This window comes from Carassius gibelio, chromosome A21 (genome assembly GCF_023724105.1).
Source record: "Carassius gibelio isolate Cgi1373 ecotype wild population from Czech Republic chromosome A21, carGib1.2-hapl.c, whole genome shotgun sequence".
NCBI lineage: Eukaryota > Metazoa > Chordata > Actinopteri > Cypriniformes > Cyprinidae > Carassius > Carassius gibelio.
In genome coordinates this window covers 5807149-5827192 of record NC_068391.1, presented here as the reverse complement: position 1 = coordinate 5827192, position 20044 = coordinate 5807149, and the positions used below count along the sequence as shown (strand labels likewise).

Below are 20044 nucleotides of genomic sequence, written 5' to 3'. Positions count from 1 at the left end.
CCCCTAGCATTGCATGTGTGCCCTCCAAAACAATATCCCCTTTAGAGAGCACCCACACTCTCACAATCAACACTTTTATTTCAGTTGGAGGCTGTCTCACTCACTCCATCCAATAAGACACTGCACTGACTTTGCAGTTAATGTCCGGCTGGTGTTCCTGCACAGACGCACTCTAAATAGTCGCATTTGTGGTAATTTTAACTTTATAAAACCGAACTTACCTTTTATAGCAATCCATACTTTGTATGTGATACATTTACATCATGAAGCGATCATACTTATGATTTCTGGCTAGTAAGTGATAAAACAAGCAAAACTGAGACTTCAGAATATTGCTGTGGTAAAGCGTAACTCAGTGTTACAAATTGTTCTGTTTGTTTATTATTGTTAAAAAATCTTTAATATGAGTTCCAAGGATTCTGATGTTGGCCTTTATTCCATTAGGGATATACGTGCAGGCTTTCTCACTTAGACAAAGCTCTCTTTGAATTTGAATATGCACAGTGCAGCGTCATCTCTTGGGATCATATTGATTATGATATTTGCATGTCTGTTGGCAGAGGGTTCTGTATACTGATCTAAACATTCAGATTTTGTGGATTGTGTTTGTATAGCAAAAGCAAATGCCAGAACATGAAACTTACCATTATTCACCCTGAATAGACTTTATGAAGCATTTAGCACAGTCTTGTGGCTTATACATTATAAATTTGGCTGTCAGTCATCAGTGATTGATCATATTTCCAATCATTTTGAGGCAACACATTATAATTATTTTGTTTTTCAAATGACCCACGAGTTAAGAGTTTTTAAATAGTGCAAAGTGAAGTAGATTCCTTTGTTGCTTTTGTTTTAGGAGTGGTCGTGATTGTAGATTTTATTTATGAAAATGAAATGGCCCCTGGGCTGCATCCTGATTCATTGTTACTGTGTTGAAAGAGGGTGACTGTCTTGTGGTTTAAAACTTCCCTTTTTTTTTTATAGAGATGGAACATTTCAGCCATGCCAGTCTTTAAGAAGCCTGATTGGAAATATTGCATGTCTATACAGAGGCCCAGACATGAAAAGCTCCAGTGTTTTTCCAGTAAATGGACATTTCCTGTGTATTTCTTGGAAAATGTCTCTAACGATAGTGGTACACCTCTAATACTTCTGCTTACCTATATAGGTCTGAGTGATGGTTGTGTGTGAATTGTTTTTGTTCTGTCTGATATTTTGGCGGTAAGTAATTAGAAATAGTACTTTTACCAGCTTGAGATGTGGGTAACATCACGTTCCAACTTGGCTTGGTCTCAGTGTGCCCCATATGTGGGATAAGCACAAAGAATTATGAGCTTGTGGAGAGTGTTTCCTGAGTCAGCTGTGATCCCTCTCTGTCTCATCCCACCCCCGGCGGTTTAGTTCCCCCTGACAGATCAGTAGCAGCTGAGAGAGTGCTGTTTGGGTCTAACAGGAAAGTGGGGGTGGGTGCCATCTGGATCACGAGACTTTGGCAACCCTTCCCTCACCTTTGCTTGCAAGAGCACCAGGCGTCCTTGTCCAGTCAAACCTGGAATGCAGTTTGCCACTTGGGCTATTTCTGCTGTCTGTCACTATCAGACTTCAGCTCAAACAGTGACATATGGGATAGTTTTTTTTATTTTTCCTTGTCTCTCTCATTCTTTCCAGCTTTTACTTGCGCTCTCTCTCTCTTTCACTCTCTCTCTCTCTCTCTCTCTCTCTTTGTGGGTTGAACTTTTAAGCTCCCTGGCAGCGCTTCACTGGTAGCTGTGAAACAAAATGCAGCCTCTGTCTGTGAGTAAGGGAAAGAGAGAAAGGAAAGAGGGTGGATGAGCAAGACCGAGAGAGGGAGAGCAAAAGGGGATCAGACAAACTAAACAGTGAGCGAGGCAGATCCAGCAAGAGCTGGACCGAGACAGATCAAGTCAGACAGGAGAATGTCTCACCGGTTTCGGTTGTATTTTGGATCTGGTCGAGGTAACACTGAGTTGGAGCAGCTAAATGGGACAGTGGAGGACGGAGATGATAGTGGCTACTGTGGCGCAGGGGCCACAATGTTCCATACACAGACACAAAATGAAGGACTTTCTGAGAGCCCAGAATTGAGTGCTTGTTCAGATGCCTCTCTAAAGCGAAGCTCTTCCATGTTCATCCCACAGCTCCAGGGTCAAACTGAAACACGGACAACCAAGAGCACCTCTGTCCAGATTTCTCTCCAACGCACAACTGCACCTCAAGAAGACGCATTGCCCTTTGATCCACCTCCAGATTACCCTCGGGATCCAGCTCCCCCATACACTGAGCCCGGTGAAAGCTGGGCCTTACCTCCACCTCCAGCTTACTACAGAGGAGAAACCCAATCTTGCCAAAATGTGGAACAATCTCAACCAGGTACTGAGCCCATTCAGCCTAAGAGGCAAGTCTTTTACGTCCGACCATGTGATGGACAAAATGGTAATGCTAGTGTACCCAGTAATCAAGGGATTACCATTGGAGGTTTTTGTATTCAAAGAAGATCCGCAGATGGCTCGGATGTCCAGCGGTTCAGGATCGTGCCCTACAGTGAGAATGACCAGAATGGCCACCGTTGGGCTGCTCAGCAAAGCTCAGACAGAGGTCCTGGAACACAAAGACTTGTATTCCAGCTTCAAAAGGACCAAGGACGGCACCCTAGCCCTATTTATCAGGCTGATGATTTGGGCATCATGGGTATTAAAGGCAGCCCCTTGGTGCGGTACCCTCGGATCCAACTTGAGAGGAGCACCTCACAGACAATGCAGCCCAGAGGAGCTCCTTCACGGCTTGGATCTATGCCAAATCTTCATTCCCCGATCTCAGAAATGGAGACCGAGAGTGAGATTCTTGAGAGCAGTACTCAAGTTTGCACATTCAAAATTAGGAAGGAACAGAACTCCCGACAGTCAAAGTTTAAGATCTGTTTCAGCCATGGAGGTGAGCACAGCCCCATCCTTGCACGGGATATTAGCTTTGGAAAGGTGCCTACCTGCAGCAATCAACAGGTAAATACAGAAAAGGGACTAAAGTTGAGCAGAAAATGAAGCACATACTTTTTATAGTTTATTTTTTACATTTCAGGTTTGCTTCATTAACAAGCCATTGTTTAGTTCCACAAAGTATGCTGTAGGGTGTAGACCTCTCAAAGTGTGTTTTAATAGTTTGTAAGTGGCTGGAGAATGGGAAAAACAGATGAAAGAAGAGGTAGCAGGATTTTGGTGGAAAGAGGAGGTGGGTTGAAGAATGACTTTCCCACATTCTGGGAAGTGAATATTCCACGAAAATGGGGGCCAAGAACAAGACGTAACCGCACTGTCTTTAGTTACCCAACAAGCATACAAACTCTTATACTCAGTTTGATATTCAAGAAGTGGAAAATATAGAGAAAGCAGAAGCATTTTCAGGCGTAATTTAATTCATGGGGTCCTGTCCACTTGTTTTACCCCCCATTCTCTTAAAGAGTAGCCTGTTCTATCTTTATTCCCGGGTCAAGTGTTGTTTGTTTTGAAAGCGGCTTTTCTCCTTTTGGCCTGAGTCACTGTTCATCTCTTCAAACAGCTGTTCTGTGGTGATTAAGGTCTAATATATAGTTACACATAATGCTGTTCTTAGTATCAGTAACTTAAACAAAAAAAAGTATTGTTGCTCAAATAAAGAATCTTCATGCATCGTAGTTCTATTAAGCTCAAGGCTTTGTTTGAGTTTCTCAGATCTTAAGCATCTCTTCGCTGTCGGGTGGAATCCTCGTATCTCCAAAACCATTATTTTTCTGGAAATTAAAAAAAACTGCATATTTATTTTAGTTATTCAACATTGTATTGTTAAAGTTGGTATTATACCTTATATTGCCATCATATACTGTTGTGTACCAACATTGACACAACATTTCCCCAAAATCATTTTTTATTAGAGATACGAGTTTTATGACTTGGGAGCATGGAGATACGAGTTTACGCTCTCATTGATAAGAATGGTACAGACACAGACGTCGCTGCTGCCAGCAGTTCATCAGTCTGTGGTCACGTTGAGCCTTTTGACAAGAGACTAGGCTTTACGAGCTAATCAAAGCCAGTGATTGTGGTTACATACATCTTCCTTAAATATTTTAAACATTAGAGCTATGAGTGATGCAATACCAAAATTAAACCATAAACTGACTAGACTGTAAAATTGCCAATCGCGTTGAACCTTTTGACAAGAGAAAAGGCTTCAATAGTTAACAAAAGCTAACAACTGTGGTTTAATACATAAAATAAAATAAAAATTAAATAAATACTTTAATTTTAATACATCTTCCTAAAATCTATTTGAAAGGTTTGAGAGCTATAAGTGATGCAATACAAAAAAAAAAAACGATGAGCTGATTAAGATGTATATTAGGCTGAAATTAGTCTGATCTAGTCGCAAACTTACCTTCGAGGCTCACAGGGGTTCCTTCTGAACCGAAGCATTACAGCTATCGAAATGCATCTAACCTAACAATTTTCACTCATTATTGTATCCAAAAAGGCTTACTTGGTGCGAGTAGACAGCCTTTTTTTCTCCCATAAATAAAAACCTTGCTACTTGAGGTGTTTTTCATGCACAGTGCCAAGAGAGGCATAGTCTATAAGTGGGCCTAACAGTTTAACTTAAAGTCAGTATAATAATAATAAAAACAATAATTTAATGGTGGTATACAAAATATCCAATTTAATTCAAGTGTTATATTAGATACATTTTAAAACTTCAATGCACATGCATAATAAGCCTTGTAAGAAGTAGATATTTGTCTCCAATATGTGATATCATAGTTTAACAGATAACATTGCCATCATATTGACTGTGTTAATACTGTATCCTATATTAGGCTTGTGAAGTAAATTGTCATAAAAGCTGTGAAAGTCCTTTGGGATGACTTCCTTCAGGTCTTGGAGGTGTTTGAATTTCTGCTCTTTGATCTTCAGGTGGTCTGAATAAATGCTGCAGCAGACAGAGTTACTGTAAGGAGACACACATGGTTGATGCAAAAAAAAACCCAAAATGAATAAAAGTAAAATGATCATTTCCCTAAATTATACGGCATGTTTACGTATGATTACGAGGCAAGAAGCCAGCTAGCTTGCTTAAAGTGATGAACATGGCAAAGGCAGCTACTTGTTGAACGTGACGGCATGCCTTGACATTGTAAGCTACAATCTGTTTTATCTGCAATGCACATTGTTTAGTCCGCATTTCAGAGGATTGTTTTGCACTAAGTTCCGATCCTCAGACGAGCGTCAAAACTTGCGCGGGTCAATATTTTTATTTAAGCCCAACAAAAATCACGTTTGCCATCTTACCAAACATGACAACAAAACCAATGCATCGTGGACAGTTGAAGAGTCCAATAGAGTTACTAGATTTGCTCTCAAGCTATTCTTAAGACTTTAGATTGGTTAATAATTTGTAAAATTAACATAACCACACGGGGACTGACCAATATCATCAATTAATGAAAAAATATGAAATTGACAAAATTTGGACATAGGAGGTTTCCGTCCAACAGCGACGATTTGCTTTTTCCAACCGTCCACCCATTTGTTTGTTTTTTATTTAAATTTAATTTAAATTTTTGGCACATGTAATTTGTCATTCCCTCCAGGTTACCATTGAGTTTACTGGCTTTGAAAGTCCCTTCAGTGATTCATTCCTGTTCATCTTAGAAACCAATTCATGGGATGCTGACACGCTATAAGTGTGGGACATTCATCTGTTTGTCACCAACCATTACTAGTACTCAAACTAGTACTCATCATGTGCAGAAGTCATAACAGCATCTTTCCAATGGAATGTGGAAAGCAGGACTCAGTCTCACAGATGGCGCACTTGCAAACCGAAGGTCCAGAATCTCTGAGTTTCTCTTCCTATTCCACAATTAGGAATGTCATACCTTCCCAGTTTCCAAGGCAGCTATTGGCAGCATATATATTTCCAGTACCTGTTCAAAAGGCTTTACTGGAAATGAGTCAGTCAAGAAACTGAAAGTTCCAGCAGTAGAGTTCATCATCTGAAGTGAAAATCTCTCATACAGATCTGTATACTTCTTGCTGTCAAGACTGCTCTTTTGAATGCCTCAAGCATGTATTTGTTGATGTATCTTATCTGAAGACAAGGCTTGCAATACATCATAACCTGTAAAGTCCTTGTTTTTCAAAGAATATGGTAGAATAGTTCTGCCTCAGTGCTTCTTTTTAATAAGAGGTTTTGCAGAATTTACAAACATTTACACATAACTATAAAATTTCACTCATTTAATGCATTTGTCCCTTGCAGGGCGCATGAGTTTCCTTGTGAGCACTCTCAGGTTAATACATGTGACATGTATAATACATGTTTGCTGTATCACAAGTTTTAGCAAACCTAGAGAGGGAATGTTGTGGGAAAGCTCACTTAAATCCGCTGTGGCAGCTTTTTTTTTTACAGAACTCAGGATTTAGAGCTTTGAAAAGCCTGTGTCTGCTCATAAGAGAAGAGAGTTAAAATTAGGTTTATTGAAAGACTCTAGCTGTGTCAACATTTCCTATTGCTGTGGTACCTGCTGTTGTCGCTTAGACAGGAACCCTGCTGCATAATTTGTAGGGGCTGCAGTCTTATTTTATCATCTCTGCGTGTTGCGGATCAGTTGTCGGAAGTTTCTTGTCAGGTCCTGTTGTCATAACCCCTGACCCTATAATTTACAGTTCTTAGCTGTGTGACGTAAAGTTTGAAATAATGGGCTGCTTTATTCGTGTTTCCTTCCATTTGATCTGTTGTATGGTTTATTTAACCATTTTTTTGTGTTTCTCTTTAAACATGGCCTCTTGGTTCTCACTTCCCTGCTGTCTTGCTTTCTCTGCTTCTGCACTTTTTACACTTTAATGGCTAGAGTCAACTGTTAACTCAGCTTTGTAATAAATGATGACTAGGCAAACATTTATTTTTAACACTTAGGAACAGAGCTTTTAGGGTCATAAAGGCATGATATCTTAATGGTCACGAAGTCGCTTTGAAGTTAAAAGGCATCAGTTAAAGTCATTTTCACTTCTTCAGAGCATCCCTTTTATTGCAGAAGGATAGGAAAATAGTTTCCTTAGTGACAGGACACTTTGCCAAGACACAACGGACATAATTCTTCTACAGTGTGACTTTTAAGACTCAACTAGCTTTTTGAGCTTTCTAGGTCATTCCTTCATGCTTTTTGGTTAATTAATGGCTCAATTTTGCTTTTGTTTGTGCTTCACAGCTGTTGTTAGTGTTTTGGAGGATTTAACCCCATTTTGTTCAGAAATGCTTAAAGGCACAATATGTAATTTTTTTGCTGCTAGAGGGCGTGTATTCAAAATAAACAAAGACCAAGTAGCATAGTTTGATGCCGTGACTGAGTGTGGAATCATGGGAGTTGTTGTCTTCATCCCCAAAACCAATGCAGGACTCGGGCAGAAATCATGCTCATGGATAAGCTAATGATTTTTTTAACATAGTAGAAATAAGCAGGGTAAGACTGAAAGCCGTCAAAGCAAAACAAAGCCACTGAATGAGCATGACACACAGCTCGAAAGCAGCTGAGCTTTTTTTCTGCCACAGTCCACCGCTTCCACTCATTCCGATTTTGCATATGTGGGGGGGAAAAGCAGCGCTGTTTTATCATACTAGATATGTTTGAGAGTTCTGTTATAATGCTACTCTGTGCGGGATCGTCACCAGTCTAATAAAATGCACAACATTTTAAAGTGTCTTTGGTGTTTCCATATGTTTTCTACAAAACAAAACCGGAAATCGAGGGGTTATGACATCATGGGCAAGCGTGAATTCTCCTCTTGAATTTCATAATATTCAGGAAATAGTAGATATTGAAATGTTTAAACGTATTTGCATGTTTTTTTTGTGTGTGTGTGTGTGTCTTTTTATCCTCATTCCAATTGATCAAAAACTAACTATAAAACAGAGAAAGTACTAAATTATTACTAGATTACTATACTATATAGTAGGGATGCACCGGTTGACCAGCCATAAATCGGAACCAGTCGTTTTTTGCTTAAAATACGCGATCGGCAATCGGATGGTTTTTGGTCTTTTTTCTGCCGATTTTTCTGGAAGTGCGCCCGCGTCCACAGACTACATTGTAATCATTCGCTATCATGTCAGTTGTGTGGAAGTATTTTGAAATCTGTGCGCAGGACACGGTAGCCGTTCAACACCGGAAGTGCAGAGCTACATGTCTGAGGCACAGATAGCAGGAAGCGATCAGCCATTGGTGTACTGGCGCACAAATAAGAGCCTTTCCTGTGCTCACTGAAGCTGCGCGAGCGTACTGTACCTGTCCGTGCCCTGCACAAGTGGAGACAGTGAAGGGATGTTCTGCTCAACTTCTCGTGTGTTGAATGAGAATTGAAACGGACTAAACTGTGACAAAACTGAAATGCTTTTCTTTGTAAAGCAGAACTTGCATTCACGTTTGAAAAGCCAGAAGTAAATGTCAGTTCTGTATAAGATGATTATTTTTATTTTACCTTAAAATTACATCAGCTTAATTTGATTTAAAAATCACCTGCTGTAGCACACTGAAAAAGTGTTTTTATTAGCGCAAGTAACTTTGTGGGTGGTTCTCGGCGCTGTTGCTATTTTCCCGGCGGGATAAATGGCTCTTGCGCCCGGCGCAAATCTAAAATGGGTTGGTCTGAAGTAGCTTCATTATTCATAGGTGTGGTTTGGGCGTTACGTGAAATAAACCAATCAGAGCATCATCCAACATTCCCTTTAAAAGCAGGTGCGCAAGTTCCATTATGGATTGCTATTATTATGGCGTATTTACCAGGCGCACGCCAGGAGCGGTTCACAGCCGAGGAGACTGATGTTCTTGTAAGAGCAGTGAAAGACAGAGAAGTTGTGTTGTATGGGGATGGGAGAAACCCACCCAAAATAGCGTCGGTTAAACAGGCGTGGGAGGAAATAGCCACAATTTGTCAGATGTCCTTATATACACATATGTCTTGCCACTATTTGGCCAACAGGTCTGATCCTTAATTACTACAATTAGCCTGAATAATTTGTAAGCTAGATTTATGCCTATTTTTTCACATCGTGGTGGCACACCACAATGATTTCCGTCATCTCACGTGTTAATATTTTTTAGTGTAACAATTTATGAATTGCAAAAATAACTGTTGCATCTGTGTAGATTACATGAGCAAAGTGTATGCGCGTTGTGCACGCTATACATTATGGTCAAGCATGCGCCCTTAAAATAGCATAATGAACAACGCGCAATGCGCCACTGACTTTAGACTAGGTTTTTTCTGGTCAGTGGCGCAATTGTTTAATGGAACAGCAAAATAGCACCAGGGATCGTTTGCGCCAGAACACGCCTCCTTTTTTGCGCTGAACCGCCCAGGGAGCGCAAGTTCATTCACTAGTTTAGCGACGTGCTTCTGTGGAGGGAAAAGCGCGCTTTGCGCGGGTGCAAAATAGGAGTGACACATGCGTCGGTGTACAAAGTCAATTGCGCTGGGTGCAAGATAGGGCCCTAAAACAAATACTGAGTGCTGATTAAGAAACATCTTATTGAATGTGTGGTAATTGTGTTGTTTGTATTTTACAATTATGCAGTTGTTGCCTTTAATTTCACATGGTTACAGTTAATCTTTTTATTTAAGGTCAGTTCTATGTAGTTTCAACCCAGTTCATAAACAAAAGCTAAATGCTAATGTCTGTATAATCTTTATTTGTACTGAAAGCAGGCTTCTTACTGTGCAGTAACTGCTGTTAGTTTCAGATGGTTACAGTTATTGTTTTCAATAGCCAAAAGCCAGTATGGCCTGTTAAATACCAAATAAACATCTTGTTTATGCATACTTTCCTTCTTTCTTGTTTGTTTAAAAAAAAAAAAAAAATCTGAAATCGTTATCGGAATCCAAGCAAGTTTGCTTGTAAAAAAAACGTTATTGGAATCGGCCATGAGAAATCATGAATGGTGCATCCCTACTATATAGTAGTAAAACGCATGTGAACAGTAGCCTACTTTTTGATCCGTTCATCAGTATTATTCAGGAAATAGATATTGAATGGAACTTATTTGCATGTTGTTGTTGTTGTTGTTGTTTTTGTTTTTTTGACATTTTATCCTCATTCCAAATGACCAGGAAAAGAGGAAATCAACAGTAAAACAGGAGAGAGTAGAACAATTATTACTATATTACTGTGCCATAGTAAAATGCATGTGCCTATTTTTGATCAGTTGACCAGCTGTCTCCCAAGTCAGGTATTTAGGTTACACAGTATATAGTTCTCAAGAGTATGGCACCTCTCATTGCATGGCACAGCGCACAGACATACCCCAAGCTGACTGCTCCTGTACTGTCTGCCGTCGGCCCTGTGAGCGTGCGATCAGCAACTGCTCTCCTATGGACACTACGACCACATCCACCCATGCCACCCCAATCCCTGTTGGGGAAATGGTCAAAATGATCATTTGTTTGTGCTTCGTGAACACTCCCCTCTTGCACGGCGGCACCATTGTGCTTCAAAGTTGATTTCCACTTTTCCTGATCATTTGGAATGAGGATAAAAAGTAAAAAAACAACAACAACATGCAAATAAGTTCAAGCATCCATTCACTATCTATTTCCTGTACCAGGAGAAGCGCGGTCATTACATGGCCGATCGTCAGTTCCAGGCAGGTTTTTGAGCCCGTAAATCATGACTTCAAACCACGACTCATGACATTGTAGCATTCCAGACAAGTCACGCCAAATTGCCTGAGCACAAGGAATTGTAACTACATTTAACATAACTACAATTACATTTATTGGAACGTTATATTGTCCTAAAGTCTATTTCTCACCGTGTACCACTTATCTCATCTGTAGGCAATATAATCCGTAGGGGCTGTCAATGTTGTTTTGTGGGTCATGTGAAGTCAGAGCTTGGAGCTGGGAGTGCATCGATCTAGTACGAGTTCACGGGTGGGAAGTCATGGGTTTGACTACCATTCTGGTGCACTTTCACGGGTAGAAGGTTGGAAATACATGGGTTATGGGTTGCCTGCAACGCGCCATTAGTTCACCCAAAAATTAAAATTTGCCCATGTTTTACTCACCCTCGAAGCATCCTAGGTATATGTGACTTTATTCTTTCAGACGAATCCAATCGGATTTATATAAAAAATTTTCCTTGCTCTTTCAAGCCTTTAATAAAGTGTGCACTTAATAAACTCGTAATAAAGTGTAATACGTTTTTTGCACATCTGCTTACTGTGTTTTGGGAAGACCAGAATGTCCATTTTTGAGTGAACTAACCTTTTCACATTTAATCCGAGGAATGTCTCAGACATGGTGGGTTTTCCGTGATTAATAGGGGCTTGAGAATGTATTTTTGGTTTCCTGCTGCCAGAGTGTGTCATTGACTGAATCAGACAATATTGTTCCAAACGTGGTTCACCTGCGTGTATTTAAATTAATTTACAGTGTTGCATTGATGTAATTTTCAATATGAAGCATTTTCATGGTGGTTCATTTACATTTAGTGCCCTAAACATTGTGTAACTGGGGTTATGTATTCGTCCTTGTTGTCTTAATAAGTTTATTCCACACACAGGCACACATTGGTCATGATCGGTCCGAGTATGAGCATTTCAACCATGGTCAGGTAATCTACTGGTCTACCACGACCCAAACACCTGACAATCAAAGCTAACAATCTCACAATTTGGCTTATTGTAATTGGTGGGTGGAAGGCTTGTGATTGGCGGTTCATATATTAATACACTCTTTCTGACTTTGACCCTCACTCATTGCCCATCTGCTGCTCCTCACTGGGTTGGTTGTCAGGTTTTTCCCATTTTAAGTGAAACTTATGAAATGAACACTGCCTTATTTATGTATTTCCTTCTTTCTCTCTCTTTCTCATACATACACATTAATTTATTCTTCTTGGGTTGTACAGGTTCTTGGTTGTCTCATCTTTGTGGTTTTCCTTGCCAAGTCATGCTAAAGTCAGTCATTGTTTCAAAGCCAAATCTCTACATTACTACTATTTCTGTCATTTTAATTTCTTCTCGCCCCTCTTTTGTTGTTTCTCTTTCTTAAACAGACCAGAGATGACTTCCTCGGGCAGGTTGACGTGCCTCTTACCCATTTACCGGTAAGTTCATGTACTCTTGTGTTGCTCAAGATTTCTGATTTGCTGTTCTGATCCCAGGAATAATATTTAACTTTGAACTGAAGAGAATGTTTACTAGTTTTCAAACTAAAAATGTATGCATGTGTTTGGAAAAATATAAATAAATGTTTTTACAAAAAACATCATTTCATACCTAATTGCTTCCGCACAGTGTTTAAAAGAACATAGGTGTTGGCAGGTTTTGTGATTGACAAAATCTTTGGTTTTCAATATGGTATTTTGTTCCAGTTTACTTGTTTTGAACAATATATTGTTTTCCTGGACATTTAGGAATGGAACAACTCTTGTTTTTATTGAAACTATTTCCAGTGGCAAAGTGAGATTTCTTTGCTGGATTGCATATTTAGGCTCGCACACACAGAGTCTGGTCTGTTTTCCTTGTGGCCGCCTACATATCTACTTTTCAGTTCTGCGTGGTTGCAGTCCAGACCACACGCTCCTTTTCTGCCTGCTCTTATTGCTGAATATTTAAAAGTGGTTTCCTATATTTGAATTAGATGTGTATATATGGATTTATATTTCCTTAGAAATTTGTTTATTGATTAAGCTACCTTGTGGATTTTTGGATGGACTGGTTTTGAAGTATGAATGCTTTTCACCTCCTCTTGCATCTAGACTTGCCAAACAGGAAAACTCTCCCATTTTCCTTCAGGGCCTCCAATCTTTCCTCACATAGTTTTAGTTTCGGGCACTGGCAAAAGTGGCAATTCCATCAATTTCCATCAGATTGAAGCCACTAATGACCAGCCGTGAATATCCAACCTGTGGGCAGTTTAAATGTAACAGGAGAACAGTGTTACATAAGACAGCTGGGTGTCATCCAAGGGTCTATATCGCTGGTTATCCACCCCCAAACAGGCTGAAGACTGTTACATATTAATGCTTTGTAAGTTTGAACTGAGATTGGCCCAGATTTGATTCATGTTTGTTGATTTTCTGTGTTGTTTTGTTGGTGTATAGACGGAGGACCCTGCAATGGAGCGGCCATACACGTTTAAAGACTTTCTCCTGCGTCCAAGAAGGTCAGTCGTCATGCAGCTTTCACAAACAAAGTACAGGAACATTAGCGGTTATATTTAAAGTTAAAACCGGGTAATGTGTTGGTTTTGAACTTTGACCTAATTCAGAGGACTGGATGTTTTGTACTATACAGCACATCTGAGATTAGTCAGTTATTTTGGAAAGAAATGTGCAACTACCACACCTGTGAATCCCCTTAATGCTCTGTGGTTATAGTTAAGGCCAAATATTTTACACAGGAACAGTTAATGCATATGGCCTGTACTGCTATATTTTAATGTTATCCTAGATGACTCTAGTTCACTATCAACTATACTTCACTATACAGTGATTCTCAACCAGAGATAATACCCTTTTTTTTAAACTGTTTTATTTTATAGGAAGAATATTGAAGCTCTTAAAAGATGAAAATAATTTCAAACAATTAAATTTCTTGTAGTTAAGGGCTTATAAAGAATACAAATAATGTGTTAAAAAAATACTGTTCTACTTGTGTGATGACATGCTTTTATGTCCTGTAGTCCTAAGTCTCGGGTGAAAGGCTACCTGAGGCTGAAGATGGCCTACCTGCCAAAGAATGGAGGACATGAAGAGGAAAGTAGCGAGATGAGGGAAGAAACTGAGGTAAAACCAACAGAACTCAGAAAAAAGTTAATTGTTAGTGTTTTTCTTTCAACAATAGAGGTTATAAATAGGGATGTCAAAATTAACGCGTTAATAATGCATTACTGCAGATTAATTTTAATGGCACTACTTTTATTAACGTGCGCATTTTATGCAGAGCGTATTTTCTGTTTCAGGGTTACCGCGGGTCCTTAAGAGGTCTTAAATTTAGTTGTATCATAATTAAGGCCATAGAAAGTCTTATGAAAGAAAGTTACAAGAAAGTCTTAATTATGATTTCTAGAGTTCTTAAATTTGAGGAAGGAAAGACGAGAAATCGATCTACCAGTTCACATATACAACTGAATGTTTGCTGCATAAAAACATGGGTGGATGTTCGCATTGGTCTGAAGAAAAACAGATATGGCTTAATCTGAAGGCGATTATTTTATTGATCAAATATGAGTGCTGCACGTTTCAAAGTCAGCTGCTGTGCTGCTTTGTTTACATTCGGAGAAACAGCTCTATTTCTGCCGTTCCCGCATCTGCTGGTAGAGAATGAAGTAGCATTTTTCAGACCAATGCGAACATCCACCCATGTTTTTATGCAGCAAACATTCAGTTGTAAATGTGAACTGGTAGATCGATGAGAAGATCTAAACAATTAAGCCAGTAAAATATTGTTGGGGAAGTCGTGGCCTAGTGTAGTATGACTCCTAACCATAGGGTTGTGGGTTTGCATCTCAGGCCGGCAATAAAATGACTTAGGTCCCCATGAGCAAGGCACTGAACCCCCAACTGCTCCCCGGGCGCCGCAGCATAAATGGCTGCCCACTGCTCCGGGTGTGTGTTCACAGTGTGTGTGTGTGTGTGTTTACTTCTCTGTGTGTGTGCACTTTGGATGGGTTAAATGCAGAGCACGAATTCTGAGTATGGGTCACCGTACTTGGCTGAATGTCACGTCACGTCACGTCACGTTCACTTTATAGTTGTGTTGTATAATTTATGTAATAATCAACTCATAATAATTGTTTAAATTAATATAATGATACTTTTCAATTTCTTAAAAATGGTTTTAAAAAACTTTGTTTTTATGAAAACCTGTATCTGAATTATTTATGCTCCATGTTGAGTATGGTTTCACTAGTAATAAACATTAGGGGTGAGAAGCTGCGCAAATCCACGTTCATTTTCAGCGATTATTTGCGCATCTTCTCAGTTAACAACAGCTCTGTGTAGTAACAGCTGCTCTATTTGAAATCACGCACCTGATGGAATTTACTGCTGATTAGAAAACCGGCTTTACTGATGAGATGCGCATTAAAGATCGGCCGATCGTGATCAGAGCACCCCTAATAAACATACATTTGCATAAAGCATCCATATTTGTCCATGTCCATATTGATAGAGTATAATTTAAAAGGTATTAATTCAAGGTACATTTAGAACAAAAAAAATATGCGATTAAGTTGTGATTATTCATGTTAACTCATGAGTTTAAATATTTTAATTGATTGTATGCCCTAGTTATAAGATAAGATAATTTTAAAAAATATACGATGAGATATTAATGCACTAATAATGTTTTTTTTTATTTTTTTTTATGTGTAATACATTGATTCAGACGATTAAATGTATGTACTAAATCATTAACTTCATTAGCATAAATGTACAAAAATGAATATCACATGAAATTAAGTAAATAAATAATAAGCACAGTGGCATCTAAATTACAGAACATTTTTTGAAAGATATATCTATTACCGAAACGTACATTTTATTTTAGAAAAAAATCATGTACATGGAATTGCAGTTGTTGAAACATGTAAATGTATGTAAATGTAGACCAACATTATAATAGATATTCTCCAATATTATAGACCATGGCAGATAGCTGAAAGATGTTTTCAATCCAGAATGGAGACACACTTAAATGTCTCCTTTCTTGCTTTGTCTCCTGCTTTTCAGTCATTTTAGTGTCCATTCATCCTCATCCCCAAAGACTACTTGGCATTTTACATTTAAAGTATGCCATTTGGCTTGAACCATTTCACTGTCTGGCATTTCCTTCCTTTACCTTTGTTGGCTTCCTGTTCTCTGACTTTTATTCCCACTCTTCAGTTTGTTTTTGTTTTTTTTTGGTTTGTTTTTTTTTTTCTTTTTTTCCTCGGTTAGGGGATTGTCCTGTGTCATAGCAGCTGCAATACTAATCATAACATATTAAGATGGAATAGGAGAAAGTATTTAATCATCCTCACAGCAATGAGGATTTAAAAAAAAAATTGAGACTTTTGACTTTTAAAATGTTCTTGAAAACAACCTTGTCCTTACATTTTTGGTGCTAAAATACTAACATTTAGAAGACTGTCTCACTCTCACTTACTCTTGTGTCTCACACTTTGTTCTTCTCAGGGTTGGGAAGTCACAGACTCCACTGATCCAGGTTCACCAAGACCTCAGCAGCTCCTGCCTCCGCTGCCTCAGGGCTGGGAAGAGAAGGTTGATAACCTGGGACGGACATACTATGTCAACCACAACAACCGCACCACACAGTGGAAGAGGCCCAGTAGTGTGTATGTGACCTTTTATTAATTTATCAAAAAGCATATGTAAAAATGAGCCAAAACACTGAAAAACTAAAATCAGAATATTGATGTGAGTTTCTTTGTGACATAAAATGTTATCTTGTTGATTCCTCTGCAAATGACTAGTTAATGTGCCATTATGTTGAATTTATCTTGATTTCCTGACAACTGTACCAGACTGATATGTGTGGAACGAGTTTTTTCTTCCTGTCTTTGCTTTAGAGATGTGGTTTCAGAAACGGAAAATGATAATAACTTACGGCATATTAACCAAGAAGCCCGCAGAGTTTTCCGCTCTCGACGGCACATTAGCGAAGATCTGGAAAATGAGCATCTGGACATCAGGGACATAGACGATGTTAGTATTTCATTCTGATCGCTGCATCTATGACGCGAGCTAGATGGCTTCATCCTTTCTGTGAACAGCTTTTGGTTCTAAATAAAGTACTTCACTGTGGTTAAATATTAAAAGATAATCAGATGTTTTTACATATTTAGTGTATATTTAAAAGCAATTTTATGTTAGGTTCTCATGCATATCCTTCCTTTACCAGTCATGGGAACCCATATCAGAGGAGGACCCAACTTTAATTGCAGACGATCTAAGCCATTCTCCGTCCGGACCCTCCTCTTTGGCGATGCCCCTCTCCAGCACTCCAGAATTTTCAGATGAAATCAGCCTTAGATTGTCTCTCACTCCAGACATGAACGGAGAAATCCCAGGACCCAGCTCTGCTGTGGTAAGAGAGAACAAAGTTTTCTGCTGACATCCATGTTCGAAAGGCCAGGGGGAGAATGAGAGAGAGCACAGCTACTCATGTGATGTTGCTCCTTTTTTAATTTTACACATTATGTGTGAAATTCTTGAAATGTTGAGTAAAATGAAGAGTGTCAAAATGAATGGCTGACTCCACACACGTGCACCTCTGTACACTCATTCTGAATCACTCGGTGAGTCATTGTGGAGGCAGCGCCTCTGTTCCTCTGTGAACTTCTGCAGAAAGGAGTCACTCAGTTGGGAAAATATTTGCTCCCATTGTACTAAAGACTAGATTTTTTTTTTTTTTTTTTTTTAAATGTAATTTTATGTTTTGGACCTGAGTGGCTTTTGTGGTATTTGCAAATAATGAAACTGGATAATACATTGCTCATTTGTTCAGACAATGTAGTCTACATGTCTAGATGAAAAACTGTGTCTAGTAAAGGCTCGGACAAAATCTCAGTTTTTTTTTATAATCTGATCTGTTTCTATTTCCAATTGAGTTAAACAAAGCTGAAGTTGCTACACTCTCTTTTTGTGGCTGAACATTTATTCAAATTAGACTAAATGTTAAATAAACAAAAAAGCAAGGGGCCTAGAAAGGTATAAACTACACATATACACATTCAAGCATATGCATATGTGTTTTAGAATCACTTGATCACTCAATCATCTATCATTCAATACAAATTGACACATGTGAGTTCAGATAAATTCAGATGGATTTGGACACTACTGACCTCTTTTGAATAAAAATAAAACCTTGAAAGCAGAGGTTGTAAAAAAATTGCATTAAATATTAAGTCATTAAATTAAGTAACATTACATATAAAATTTGTGTTTTATTTTTTATGTTAGCTTTGTGCACTACTAAACTTTAATCACATCATCCCATCTAAACAAACCATGCATATTATTAATTATTATATTATTTAAATTAAGAAATAAATTATTTCAAATAAATATAATTTACAGATTTATTATAGTACAGATTCAGCCAAGCAAAGATTTTTGTTTGCTTGATTTCTGTTTTTAATAACTCAGAATAACTCTGAATTCAGAGCCTGTGCTGTTCAGAGGACCACTTAGAAAATGACCACTCCGAAAGATGTTCGATATTTATGCCTTTATTTATTTATAACCATGCCTAATGCCTTTTTATCTCTTTCTCTCGCTCCAGCAGAGTCCTCTTTCCTCTCGTCTACGCTCCTCTAGTATGACTGATGGAGTCAGTGATCAAGCTCAAGCTCCCACACCAACGGTAAATCTTCTTTTCTCCTCCTCCCCTCTCCTTCACTCTGCATGTGGTGTTTTTTTCACTCACTCATTCTCAGTATCATAAAAAAAATTTTCACTCTCTCAGTGTCAAATCTTTAAAAAAGCTTTAAACTCCTTAACACATTCCAATGTTCACCTGATTTCCAAATGATTTTATTGTCTCTAATGAACATCTAAGGGAACGCTGAATGCTGTGAATGCGACAATAGGAATCTTCGGTAACACTTTATGCAATGCTTTAAAGTCAACATGAAGTTGAAACCCATTCATGGTTGTATTGTAAATTAATTTATTAATTGTGGTATAAAATGGGTTACGAATAAATAAACTTTGTTTATTTGAACATCCGTCCTCTTTCTACTATATCTGTTGAATAAGAATCAAAAACAAAATAATAAACCAAACATAATGCTTGACAGATCATTTAATGCACATAAACAGGTAGTTAGAAATATCATGAAACTTTGATATATATATATATATATATATATATATATATATATATATATATATATATGTATATATATATATATATATATGTATATATATATATATATATATATATATATATATATTAATATTTGACTGATCTGTTAAACATTATATTATGAAAATGTAAAAAATTACATCTATTGTTTGTTTAGAAATATAGCACCTGTCTATGTGTTTGTGTAGTTTTTGTGTGCGTATGTCAAATGATAATTCATAGTGACTCATGAGATATTATTATGCAAGTAGGATTGATTTATTGAGGCTGTAGTGGTGATTATGATGTCATCGGATGAGATAAGTTGACGTGTTTCCATGGTGATAATGTGACTGTGGGAGTTCTACCAATTGATCATTTTACAGTGCAGCTTGTTCAGTAATGTTTGTAAGGAAGTGCTTCATTCTATTTAAGAGCTGCCTCGTAACCGTCGCTGCATGGGGGCATTTTCAGTTTTTAAGAGACAGCTTGCCAAAATAATTTCTCTGTTTTGCAAGCAACAAGAATGAAGTTTGTGTCACGCTTTAAGATGCACAAGCAAAACGTATTGAGTGGTAAATAGTGTGCTGTCTCTTTAAATGAACCGCATGTTTTACAGCAGATAAGCCACATTAGGTAAAATTACATTACCAATGTGGATGAGGTCATCGTGTAACCTGCTCCCAACGCACAGAAACAACGTGCACCGCATCTTTGAAGCAATTGTGCTTAAATGCCATGATTCCCAGCTTTGAAACGTTTTTGTATTTATTTTCTGCAAAGTTCTCGCAGATTGTTTTAATGCGTGGCACAGTCTGATGACCCTGTCTGCTACGGTGTGTGATAAATCTGTTCGAAATGAGGTTTGTGGATGGGTCACGAGGTTGGGTTAGTTCCTTGAAAGTTTTGGTGTCCATTTCATTATTGTATCGTGGCATTTAGATGCAATGCATGCTGGGAATTTCCCAGATAAGATCTGGCAGCAGGATAGCTCCAATAACCTTGTGCTGTGGATTAAGATCAGTTGTTAAACCTTATAAAGGCATAAAGCAAATGTGATGCACACTGCACAAATTGGATTTGCTTCTGTAAGCCCTCTGTGATTCGGTTGTTTGTAGAGCTTTGTTTACATGAATAGTA

General features: G+C 38.3%; 1 protein-coding gene across 17 annotated transcripts in view; it reads left to right on the top strand.

Moving 5' to 3' along the window:
* Positions 1 to 20044, top strand: part of LOC127941599 (E3 ubiquitin-protein ligase NEDD4-like) — a 70138-nt gene that overhangs the window by 27084 nt on the left and 23010 nt on the right. For 6 of the 17 annotated variants that reach the window (XM_052536835.1, XM_052536834.1, XM_052536832.1 and 3 more), the window contains exons 6-13: positions 2160 to 3020; positions 12103 to 12153; positions 13153 to 13214; positions 13734 to 13836; positions 16228 to 16388; positions 16623 to 16758; positions 16955 to 17140; positions 18341 to 18421. In XM_052536835.1, coding sequence (XP_052392795.1) covers positions 2160 to 3020; positions 12103 to 12153; positions 13153 to 13214; positions 13734 to 13836; positions 16228 to 16388; positions 16623 to 16758; positions 16955 to 17140; positions 18341 to 18421 — 1641 coding nt within the window. Of the gene's footprint in view, positions 1 to 2159; positions 3021 to 11607; positions 11659 to 11955; positions 12005 to 12102; positions 12154 to 13152; positions 13215 to 13733; positions 13837 to 16227; positions 16389 to 16622; positions 16759 to 16954; positions 17141 to 18340; positions 18422 to 20044 lie in introns of all 17 variants that reach the window. The other 11 variants (XM_052536837.1, XM_052536833.1, XM_052536830.1 and 8 more) reach the window with 6 other exon arrangements.